This window comes from Octopus bimaculoides, chromosome 12 (assembly GCF_046866305.1).
Source record: "Octopus bimaculoides isolate indiv1 chromosome 12, ASM4686630v1, whole genome shotgun sequence".
NCBI classification, from domain to species: domain Eukaryota; kingdom Metazoa; phylum Mollusca; class Cephalopoda; order Octopoda; family Octopodidae; genus Octopus; species Octopus bimaculoides.
The window spans coordinates 56,955,069-56,968,336 of record NC_142939.1 but is presented as its reverse complement, the minus strand read 5'-3'; the positions used below and the strand labels follow the sequence as shown (position 1 = coordinate 56,968,336).

General features: G+C 35.3%; 1 protein-coding gene across 1 annotated transcript in view; it reads left to right on the top strand.

Annotated features, from left to right (window-relative positions):
• The first annotated feature begins 1,403 nt into the window (after positions 1 to 1,403).
• Positions 1,404 to 13,268, top strand: part of LOC106870136 (DDB1- and CUL4-associated factor 12) — a 35,621-nt gene continuing 23,756 nt past the window's right edge. The window contains exons 1-2 of the mRNA XM_014916127.3: positions 1,404 to 1,813; positions 12,532 to 12,828. Of these exons, the coding sequence (XP_014771613.1) occupies positions 12,541 to 12,828 (288 nt within the window). The 5' untranslated portion in view covers positions 1,404 to 1,813; positions 12,532 to 12,540. The remainder of the gene's footprint in view (positions 1,814 to 12,531; positions 12,829 to 13,268) is intronic.

Genomic DNA, 13,268 nt, shown 5'->3' with positions numbered 1-13,268 from the left:
GTTTGTCAATTAATTATCTTCATTTTCTTCCTTGCCTTATAAATTCTGGTTTAACTTTTGTTTACCTCCACACGTACCTATTATTCAATTGCACTATTGCCTTGCAACAGTAAGCATTTGGATATATATAGATTTACATCCAGTAGTATAATGGATATTTATGATCCCTTAGCTGGTTGTCTGACCTCTAACTCATATATATATACGACGGGCTTCAAGTTTCCGTCTACCAAATCCACTCACAAGGCTTTGGTCGGCCTGAGGCAATAGTAGAAGACACTTGCCCAAGGTGCCATGCAGTGGGAATGAACCCAGAACAATGTGGTTGGTAAGCAAGCTACTTACCACACAGCCACTCCTGCGCCTATATTTTTTTAATTATAAATGATCTTCACATTCTTTTTACTTTATATAAAATATTCTTTACATTCTACTGTTGTTTTATTGCCATTTATTTACGAGTATAAATTTTATTGGTAAAATATTTTTCTGTGAACGAATTAAGATTTATATCATTGCTACAATGAGAAATTATTGCTCTACTTTACGAGTTTTCGCTTTACGAGCGATCTCCGGGGGAAAATGAACTCTTATATCGAGACATGATTGTATATATGTATGTATGCATGCACTAGCGTAGCTAGGGCGTGTGCCGCCCGGGGCAGCCCTTCCGTTTGCCGCCCCCCGGACCCCACAAAAAACATATATTGCCTACAGCAGATCCAAAAGTGATGCCCCTCCAAAAGTGCCGTCTGGGGCAGACTGTCTCTACCGCTCCCACCTAGCTACGCTAGTGTATGTATGTATTAGCGGAGTGACTCATCTGCTCTGTATGCACACATACACTCACCTACCTAGCAACCTGCAAGTGTAATGTACGCGTGAGTGCGCGCCCGCGTCTTTGTGTCTGTATTTGTACCCCAAATCACTTGACAACCGATGCTGGTGCGCTTATATCCCCGTAACCTAGCGGTTCAGCAAAACAGACCGATAGAGTAAGTACTAGGCTTACAAAGAATAAGTCGTGGGGTCGATTTCTTCGATGCCTGAAACATGTAAAAAAATAAAAGAATATATATATATATATATATATATATATATATATACGCATGTATATATATGTATGTATATATATATGTATGTATGTATATATATATATGTATGTATATATATATATATGTATGTATATATATATGTATGTACGTATGTATATATGTACGTATATATGTATGTATATATATATGTGTGTGTGTGTGTATATATATATATATATATATATATATATATATATATATATATATATATATATATATATATATATATATATACATACATATATCATTACATGAGCAAGTAATTATCAGGCAGCAGTCGCCAAGGGCGGTAACTCATAAGATAGCGTTAGTCGTTCTGGTTGAATAGTAAAAGCGACGACGTCTTGTAACATACAACTGAAAAACGTAAACACTATCTATAGACACCTTCATCTCTTCAACACTATCACATATTGTTTGACTGTACCAAATATTTTTTTATCCTCTTTCGTTTGGTCGTTGATTGATTTTTTTCTACAGTGTTTTAAAGGACACACACATATACATATTTTCATTTTCCTCTTACCTAATTTCTTTATCTGTCCTTTTTTTTTAACGGCCATATATCCCTGCCCCTCCCCCCCTTTTGGTAATTAATTAATCATCGCTGGATTTTTTTTTTATGTGAGAGAAAGAGGAAAGTTCAACATTGAAACAAACAATAATTCCCCCCTCCCCTCACAACAAAACTTTCCGTTGAACGCTTGTCTTCAAGAAAGGTAAACTTATTTAATTCTACGTTTGTTAATTTAATGTATCCTTATTGTGTTTTTAATTTCAATTCTATGTGTTGCAAGAAATATGGAAACACGTCATTGTCTATGTTGTAACAAATCAAAACTCAAACCAACTTTTTTTTCCCCTTATTTTTCTGTATATACAAATTATTACTAGAAAACGTTCTGTCACTTGACAACAGTATATTTACACATGTATATATATGGTCTGTTTTCTACGTCGAATTCCTTCTTTATCAGTCTGAGTGAGAGATCTGCATGTTCTTATATATGCCTATAAGTATATGTGTGTGTGTGAAGCACATCAGTCGTGTGCCCTATGTACTGAAACAAGAGTGGGCTAAAAACTGAAATAGAACAACCCTGTTGTGTAACATATATACCGTATGTTAAACTGACTGTTGTATAGAATTAGTCTGTTAGTAACACAGCCAAATATGTACCCCACTTTGGTATTTCTCTCTCATGAACTGACATTTATTAGAACTGCGTTATTCTATTGTTTTCCCGAAGAGTATTTTAATAGGAGTAGTCGTACCGAAGTTTAGTTTCTCCGGCTGACCCCTCCTCTTTTTTTTCTCTCATTTGTTGTACTGTAATCAAGTCAGGCATTGTCATTTTCACAGTGCGATCTTTTTTACACATACAATTCACTTAGTTATTCATAAATAGAAGCTGGGTCTTTGTGGCAGACAAGTCTGGCCAGACATATATAATATTTGATTGACTGGTTTGCTTGTTGAACAGACATTAATGTCAGTTAATTGCGTTAAAGCCTTTGGAAATGCAATTTGTATGTGATGGTTGGGAGTTGAAATTAATTCAACTAACCCACACAGAGTAAATACCACTTACATATTTTGTGTGTGCGCGTATACATATGATGTGTATATATATATATATATATATATATATATATATATATATATATATATATATATATATATATATATATATATGATGTTTTTGAATGGCTAATGTCTTCTACGCTGTAATTGTTTTACTTTCAATAATCACATCAAATCGCTTGCCAGACAAGTACATCTTACACGCACATATAAATATATAAATATATCGAATTTTAAAAAAAGCGACTGAAATTATGAAAAGTTGGATGTTATTATTTTCATAAGTTGATGTTGTGTTGGGGGTTTTTGCTTTTGTTTCTTTTCTTGTTAGATTTTTTTTTTCTTAGTATGAGATTATGGATTTTTGGTCTTTTGCTTTATGTCTTTATTCCCATCCCATTTTATATTGAACTCGATAGTCTACTGTTTATCGACTAATACTGTTGTGTCACTATTATTGAGACGTAGTTTAGTCGCCTACTTTCAGACTCTTTATGAATGTCATTTCCAGCTTTCACTCAAGTAGTAAACTACAACGAGTAACTATTGCATCAGACAAAAGACAAAAAAGAGAGAGAAAAAACAAAAAAACTACTTAAATGCTAACGGATTAGTTGAGGAAAGGTGGGAGGTTAAATTCTGTGGTAGTAAAAGCATCATTTTGTGTGAGATAGTAATGGATGTGGTTAGCAATTAGTCCGGACACTTGATTTGTCTTCAGTTTGATCGGGGGAGGAAGATAATAGCGAAACAGCATTCACATTAGTTGTTAAAACACTACTAATGACATTTTTGTAATGTTTGTGTGTGTGTGTGTGTGTGTGTATCTACACACACATACACATCTAATGTCTGCGATATGTCTGTGCAGCCTATCTTTTTTTTTTTTTTTTTTTTTTACTATCAAGGGTGTTTTAACAATCAAGAAATTATCTGTTTTGCTTCTACGCATGAACGCCACATTGTCAATTCCCACTCCCATTTGCATCTCTGTGTTTAAATTACAAATCATTATTATACATCGTATTTCGATTTTAATTTAAATTACTGACATGGGATTGCACCCCCCCTCTCTCTCTCTCTCTCTCTGCACACACACACACACACACACACACACATACACAGGGAGATAGTAAAGACTTTAAGGGCCCCTGGAAAAATTTTGTTTTAGATGTATGTGTTTGTATGTTTTACGAGAAGCATTTTGGTTTCTTTCTCTAACATTTTACATAGTTCAACATACACAAGTTAATGTGAAAAACAAACTAGGAATATGTGAAAAACAAACTAGTTTTATAGGCATCAAATGGCTATGGGAGTCCACCAGAATAAAATAGTAATCAAAGGGGTCCATAGATAAAAAATGGTTGAGAACCCCTGCTTTAGAGGATCAACAGGAGTGGGAGCAGAAAATATTCCTTGTCACAGTGCTTAGTATAAGGCTGGAAGTATTCTTTATAAGTTCAGATTCTAGAATACCATGTTTTAGGTTCATTCATTCCTTCAAGGCATACACTGCGTCTGCATTTAAATGTCAATATATTTGTCTTGAAAAATTTGTAATCTTGCCTCATCATTGTCATCTATAACTTGGACTTGAGTTGGGTATAATGACAGACATCACATACTCCATTCTAGTGACAGTGTCCTAAGCTCATCAGCAATCATGGCACCACCATCCTTCATCAAATTCTTCTCTGTGGTTTTGAAAGGACAGTCATGGCCATCAATTCACTGCCGAGAAAGTTCATCGTGAGGAAAGTTTACCAAGAAAATATATCCATAGTATTTCATCATTAATAGTTAAAAACTATTTTATTGAAAAAAAAACCCCGGTGAATTGATGACTGTGAACTTCACCTGTGGTGAATTGATGATGGTGAACTTTCCCTGCAGTGCATTGATGATAGTAAACTTACTGGATATGCTTATGGCTTATCCCTCCCTCCTTGTGTTGGTAGTTCCTAGATTATGACTTGGCTGGCAGGCAGCTCTGAATGTCTTTGACAATGCCTGGCAAGCTGTAGCTGTCTTCTTGCTTCTTTGTCAGTCAGCTGAGGAAGTTTGCATTGCACCACCTATGAAATGTTTCCTGGAGACTAAAGAACTAACGTTAAGTGGGTTAAGGTGGGTTTCTTGGTCAAAATTCTTCCACTGGCTTTGAAATATACTCCCACTCTTCTTGTATTCCTCTAAATTCTCTCTCACCAAACCTTTCACCACGATATATATCAATCCTTTTTGCTCAAGATTTTATATGAAACCCTCTTTTCCCTTGTTGCCAAATTAAACTGACCAAAATAGAATAATACACAGCTTTAGCAGCACAACGCATCATCATCTATAAATTAAGCATATTCTTTTTAAGTACAGCTTTGAAGGGGTGAAAAATTCCATTTCAAGTTACTAAAATATGAGACACACCTATTCTGGTGGCTTTTACATTCCTAACATTGTTCAAAATTTGATACATTAGTGATGTGCTGTAGTCTTTCTCTGTTTTTTTTTTTAAACCAAAAATAGCTTTAACTGGATCGAAACCCAAAACGAGAAGCCTCCTAATCAATCACACCCTTTTAAACCTTAATTATCAGATAATTATTCTAAAAAGAAAAAGTGCAGCACTTTAGATGAGATATATCTTAATAAAGATGTCAGTATTAATTAGAATCAATTGCTATGAGTTTAATTCTCTGTAATGCAGACCGCATGATCTGGTCTCTGATTTGGATAGGCTCATGGTTGTCTTTGGTTCAATCTGCCACATTGAAAATATGCTTGATTCCTATTTCGTGTATGTGTAATTAATTGTAACAGCAAATGCATCCTGCTTCAGAAATATCTGTTCTTACAATTTATAAATGTTCATACCAAAATAAAAAATATAAATTCCATAAAATCCATCCTACCCACAGAAAAATAGAAAAATACTGTATTTGATGGCATAAAAGATGCATTGGTACATTAGATGCACTTCAATTTCAGCAGCACATATTCAAGAAAAAAATTTTAGTGCACTCTTCTATTCATTCTAGGTCAGACAGACCAATATAACTCTTCCACACTAAACAGTTCCATTGAGTCATGATGCATGAATGTCTGACCTGGGTTTTAGTTATGTTGGTCTTTCAATAACTGGAGTATCTCATCGGCACACCCCACAGTTCCAGATGACTGCAGTGGATTGAAAGTCAGAACAAGAAACCTCCAAATAGACCACACCCTTTAAATCCTTGATTATCAGAAAATTATTCTGTAAAAAAAGGAGAAGGTGAGATACTGCATCTGCAGCATCTCATCTGCACATTCCACAATTACAGATGATCGCAGTGGTTTGCTTACTGAACTGGTTGATCGTGGCCAATGACAATTTGTTGACTGTTCATCTGCTCATCATTAAGTGATATTTGACATTGATTCAATAAGTTCAATCATCCAAATAGTTCACGTCCACCATCTTGCATCACGTGATTTCAACATACCCTGGTTTGGGCGCTTACATGGTATTTTACCAATAGCTGGCATCCTGACAGATGCTACTACCCTGGGTCAGAGTGGATCTAGGAACAATAGTGGCTGAGAGGTGGTTCCACATTCCTCAAAACCTTGGAATCCTAAACCAAGGTTCCACTTCCATATGCAGTTTAAAATGATGCACTAAAACATGTAATATCTGCCCAACTTCATGTATTTTGTGATGCATTATTTTTGGGAAAAAGTGGGTCTTGTGTGCCATCAAATACAGAAGATAAAATATTTATTGTAAAACGTCTTCAAGAAAATTTATTTTGATATTTGACATTATTGGCACCAATCCAAGACAAGACAAAGAGCAACAGATTTGCTAATGAGACTTGGCCCATATATCTATTACTTGCTAATGGATCACACTACCAATTATATGACAAAGCACCAAATTAGAGCACAAAACTAGGGGTAGAGAGCCTTGTCATGTTGGTGGAGTAGATTTGGAAAAGACCAACAGGCTTTAACCATAGTTAAGATCCAATAGGGAAGGCAGATTGGCTGGTGTTTGAGTACACCACATTTCTAATGTGGTAGTCTATTCCTTTATGGAAACAAAAGAGGATGTTGAAGAAGGATAATTAGTATTGGCTATTAATTCATAAGTTTATGTTGTTGCTTAATGTTTGACCCAGTAGAACTATGACCAAAGGATGTTTTAATCTGATCATCCTTGATTTTATTAAGATATAGGCATGTGGTAATAAGTTTGCTTCCCAACTTTTCGGGCTTGTTCCTACTGCATGACACCTGGGGGATGACCAAAGTTCCAAAGCCTTATAAGTGGATTTGATAGACAGAAACTGGAAGAACCCTGTTGTGTGTGTGTCTTGATTATATATATATATATATATATATATATATATACATATATATATATATATATATATACAAACACACACACACACACACATGCACGCACGAGGGGGTGCTGGAAAGTTCCTGGCTTTGGGTAAAAGAAAATACAGGAGGATCAGTTAATTATGATTTTATTCAGTATATTCCCCTCTGATTCACTCACTTACTGCAATGGTCCTTCAGTTTATCTAAGCCCTGTAAAAGGACTTGGAAGGTTGGGCCTCAACCAAGCCTTCAGTTATACCCTTAAAGCCAGGAACTTTTCAGTGCCCCACCCCTCATGTATGTATGTATGTATGTATGTATGTGTGTTTTACCGTCTCCTTTCCTTGACTTTGTGTGAAAATTGTAAATAAGTGTCATTGTCATGCAAGTGGTGTTCTTCATTCCCAATCTCTGTTTTAGATTACTAATCTTCTGCAGAAAATTGCTAAGCTAATCCTTATAGGAAACTATACTGTTTGACATGAGGGAGTGCTTCTGCTAAGAAACATTTATGGTTATTGTGGCAAAACTTCCATTTAACTGGAATCACAATGGTTCAAATCATGTTGATAACCGAAAATAGATTTATTAGCTTATAAAGTGCATTTTCTTTTGTCAAAAAACTGTCCCAGAAAATCAGCTTTATACACACAGGTCAAGATTTGGGATCCTGACAACTGGTATTTAGAGACTGCAAGTTGCTTGTAAAATGAATGCTTCAAAGTATTTTAGACCCTCTCAGAATTGAGAATGTCATACATGATTAAAGAAAACATGGAGAACAACTTTAGCAAGCACAGAAAAGAAAAAAGTCTGGTCCATCCAGCCACCTTCATCATCTACTTATTCTAGTGAGAGTCATAGGGCAGAACCCATGAACCTTTCCAGAGAGTCCTAGCAGAAGCTACCACCTGCTAAATGATCTGGATGGATTTATAAGGAAGAGCATTCAAAGCTATGGATATTATTCATTTCCTTAATGGTCTTCCTCAGAGTTCCCTACCAACTGGCCTTGCTCATAAAAAAAAAAAATCTCTTTCTGCAGTTCTTTCCTAAGATGACCTAACCATACTCCTGTAGTAGTGTAGTAGTAGAGCTGTGACTTGTCAGTGAAAAACGAGAACAAAACAATTTTGAAATAGGACAGATTGCAAACCTGAATGAAATACCACCAGTGCTAGATGTACTTTGTATCAACATGGTTGAAAACAGTTCTAAGACTGTGACCTTTGAAGCCTCATGTCATGAGAAAACTCATTAAACAGCAGTACTGGCTTGTACTGATGGCACTAAATTACCAGTCTTAGTGTTGTTTAACTCTAACATTCAGATTACTCTGTCAAATATAATTATTTATTCACATTGTTTTGAAGTAATCATACATTATATCAAAGTTTCAAGATTTTGACAATGTGATTATTTTTAGAAAGACAGTGTAAGGTAGATGTGAGGGACAAGATCTGGTTGGTCTGAGCATAAGACAAGTAGAATAATTGGGCTGATTACAACAGGCTTCTTTCAGTTTCCGTCTGCCAAATCCACTCACAAGGCTTTGGTCAGCTCAGGGCTATAATAGAAAACACTTGCCCATGGTGCCATGCTCTTTTTCTTAGGCTGCTCACAATATGAGGTAGATTGTGTGTGTTGACAATGGCCACACCAATGTTTGAGTTTTCCAATATTTTATTAACCTGCATTTTTATATCTACAAATGCACAACTAATAAATTAATGGAACAAAATTCAACTAACTTAGCAATTAGGAAGCTTCTGTATATATAACTTACTGGATGACTTGAAAATAATGCAAGGAATTTAAATCACTGCATGTAATTAATACATCTTATTCAACATTGGTGCCTTTTGTTGAGTAAGACATAACTGTTACATAAGAAAGGTGAAAGAGAGAGATAGATCAACTCATGCATTATCCTATAGCTTTGAGATTTCAATGATATGGTTATTTATTTTCAGACGTACATTGTAGAGTAGATGTGAAAGGCGAGATCCAATCAGTTTGAACATGAAACGGGTGGAACATCTGGGCTGGATGTGGCCAGTTTAAATTGCTAAAGAGCTGCATGAAATTTAAATAATTTTACATTTATCTTATTTTACCTGTAATTCAACTAGTTTTGAGACACAAGTTCCATGATAGATTTAAGAACTCTTTGTTGTATGCAAAGTACCACTTTAATGTATCAGTAAGTGAAGATGTTATACTTTAATGAACCCAGTCTAAATTCACAATTATTTTAGAATTTTAATTGAAACCCATGGGTGAGGGTATTTTAATTAGAAATAGTAATATGAAATGTTGGTTTCAAATTTTGGTACAAGGCCTACAATTTTGAGAGAGCTGCTACTTATTTTATTGACCCTAAAAGGATTAAAGGCAAAGTTGGTCTCGGAATTTGAAATCAGAGCATAAAGATGGAAGAAATGCCGCTAACATTTTGCCCAGCATCCTAACAATTCTACAATTTTCTGCCTTATTGATATGAAATATTAATGAAAGAGTTAAGAGTTTTTTTAATGAGTAAAAGGTTTTTACTTGTTTACTTTCTTAATGGTCTAAATACATCTAACTTTGGCCTGAAAATGAAGGAAGCTATGAAAAAAGAAAGGGGGTTCTAAATAAATAGTACTCTGCATGATTAGCACCAGCTACAAATTTTAAGAATTTCATGAAAACAAAAAGAAATTAAATATGTAAAATCCATCTTTTTCCTTATATTTCTTAATTTCAAATTCAAATTTCTAATCCCACCAAATATTATGAAGAAGTGTTTTTCTCCCTTGTAATAACTCTGCACCAGGAGGTGACATGTGTCAAAACAGGGCTTGGTGAAATTGTGGGCCATCTTATAAGCTCATGAAATGCATTATATAGCATACAGCTACACATCTGAGTTGCAATGTTTGTTTCGAAGATACTCTCTGGACAGGCTAAAACAAAGCAAGTATCGGTGATGACGCAGTTTGTTTTATTTATCTAAATTATTCCTCATACTTTGTGATTCCAGTTTTAACATGTTTTTATCTGCTGCACTATATGTCTGTAACAAACAGTCATTCTGTCTTTGTAACAGGTTTTATGAATAGGACTATTGAACAGTAACAATTAAATTGATTTTAAAGATTTTTTTTTTCTTTACCATAAGCGAAATTTCTGCTGAACAAAAATATCCAGCAGAAGTCACCAGATGGATTTATTGATTTTGTTATTTATATAATCTGCAATAACATAAATTCTTCTTGTCATATTTCCCCAGATATAGCCATGCAAATATTTATATATTCAGTCAGATATTTATACACTCATTTATGCATCCAGCCATAGAAACCATGCCAAAGCAGACACTGGATCTCAGCACAGTCCTTTAGCTCACCAATTCCCATTGAGCCATCCAATCCATGCTAGCATGGAAAATATCTGTTAAATGATGATGATTTGTAAATATTCATAAATATTCAATCGTATATTTATGAATATTTACAAATCATCATTTAACAAGTCATGCTGGAGCATCACCTTGAAGGATTTGTTTAGTCAAGCAAATCGACACCAGGACTTCTTTTTAAGTCTGGTACTTATTCTATCAGTCTCTTTTGCTGAACTCCTAAGTTACAGGCATGTAAATAGAGCAACACCAGTTATCAAGCAGTGATGGTGGCACAGACAGACAGACAGACAGACATATGACTGGCTTCTTTCAGTTCCTGTCTACCAATTCAACTCACAAGGCCTTGGTTGGCCCAAGGCTATAGTAGAAGACGCTTGCCCAAGATGCCATGCAGTGAGACTGAACCTGGAACCATGTGGTTGGGAAGCAAACTTATCACAGAACCACACCTGCAGATTTATATATATTCAATCATATATTCATATGCCCACACACGCATTCACACACACATGCACACACAAATCCAGGCATATATTATATACACATTTATAGATTTGACCAATCCACATTCTCAATAAAAAATCTACTCCTTCCATACTTAACTTCTCACTATACCTTGCCGAAAGTCGTTAACCTTTTTCTCTCTATCAAAGGAGTTCTTCAGCCTTGCAAGTTACAAGGTGACCTCACAATTGCTAGTGTCATAGCAAAATGCATCCACCACTATTGCAAAAGTAGTTGATAAATCAAACAGATATATTGGAGGATTGAGGGTACTATGTATGACAACCTCTGTAATTTACAGTGCCAGAGTTGTGAAGAATGACCCGGCACACTCTGTGAAGAGGTTGATCTCAGGAAAGGCGTCCACCTGTAGAAATCACGGCAAGACTAAGACATCTGAGTACATCAGAGGAAGCTAGTATGAGTCTTTGATGGAAGTCTTGTCTGACACTTTAAAACCTATCTGAAGCTTTAGAATTCTTACATCACGTGAATATTATTTCAATTCTGTGAACCTGATATATAAATTCATGTTCCAGATGTTTACTATATTTCAGGAATTCCAATGGAAATTTAATCACATAATTTTAATTAATATTTTCTCTTTTGATATTAAGTTTTGTTTTTGCACGTGTTTCTAGAGTTGAATGGGTATCAAGGTTTCATAGTTAATGTGTCTGTTTGTGTGTGTATGTATGTGTGTATATATATATATATTTATGTATGTATATATACAACTTGCGGTATACACCTCGCTTGGATATTTACCGCTTCCGAAGTTCCACTCACTATGAAACATGTAGCTTGGATTTTATGTACCTTAACTCTTGTATATATATGTGTGTGTGTGTGTACTTGTGTATACATGTGTATATGCATGAATATGTATGTTTTTGAATGTTTGCATGGGTCGAATGGAATTTGTGGAGGCAGATATTCTGCAGCCGGACACCCTTCCTATTGTCAACCATTGCCTCTTTCCAATCAAGTTGCTCTTTCCCCTTGGCCAGATACGTTTTTCATGGCAAGCAGAAAATGATCAACTTATACGACAGTAATGCTATTCAAAACCATATCCACAGGTGCAGAAGCCATGTTGTTTTTGGTGAGAAACTCACTAGTAAGGAGAGCTCAGTAACAACAGAGTGTATTGTCATCGTGAAGAATCTAATTCTATCTGTGTCTGCCTCTCTACCTCTGTCTATGTGTCTGTCTCTCTGCCTCTGTGTGTGTGTATGAATGTTTGTGCATATATATTACTTTATTTTTTATATCTTTTGAAAAATAAGTGCATGACCTCGGTAGGGCTTGTGGAAAGAGCTCCATCTCCAAAGGGTTAAAAACAAGGTGAATAAATAAGCATTCCATTTAATAATAATCTGAATGCTAAAGGGTTAAATCTTAAGAAGGTCTTGCAGATTTTTATAGTCCCAGACATCGTGAGCATTTGTAGTGTGTGTGTGTGTGTGTGTGTGTGTGTGCATGTATTTATCGAATTCTCTCACTGCCTCTTGAATCCTGTGACATAGCTATGTATATATATTTGTGTGTATGTAATTTTTATTTTAATTCAGAGAGTAATCATGGAAAGTCCGAAGAAGCCCAAGATTCAATCGAATTCTACACTGAAGAAATATCTGTTCACACGAGAGAAACACTTAAGTAAGGCCCCATATTTATACAGTTACACCTGGGCCCGCCAATATGGACTATTTAATGACCGGGCACGTAAACTGGCAAAACGGCAAGCTGCCCTTAACATGCCACAATTGTTCAAGGAGAAAGAATTCATTCTGGAATATTTTAACAAGATTTTTGCATCTCAGTGGTTGGATAAGAATTTGGTTGTCATGGGTACCAAATGTAACAAAGTAAGAGATTCTTTAATTTTCTTTTTTTTTTTTTATTATTCTCGTTATTTCGTAAAAGGCAAAAGATTTATCTACTTAGGGTAAAGGGAAATCCCTCCTGCCCAAATTTGTGGCCATGTTCTTATGCAGGAAATTATTATTATTTTGTAGTTCTGACCTTCATGTTCTGAGTTCAAATCCCACAAAGGTTGACTTTTGCCTGTCATCCCTCTGGTATGGTTGATAAAATAAAGTACCAGTCAAGTACTGGGGTTGATTTTAATCAACCAACTCCCCCTCTCCCTAAATTTGCACCATCCCCACCATACCTAAATTAGAAACAATTATTATTATTATTTTTGTTGTTATGCTTCTCACTGATCTCTGTTGAAATTCCTGCATTTCTATATGCTTGCTGATTCCAAATGGATTTTCCAGATCTGGTCACATGATTTAAATCC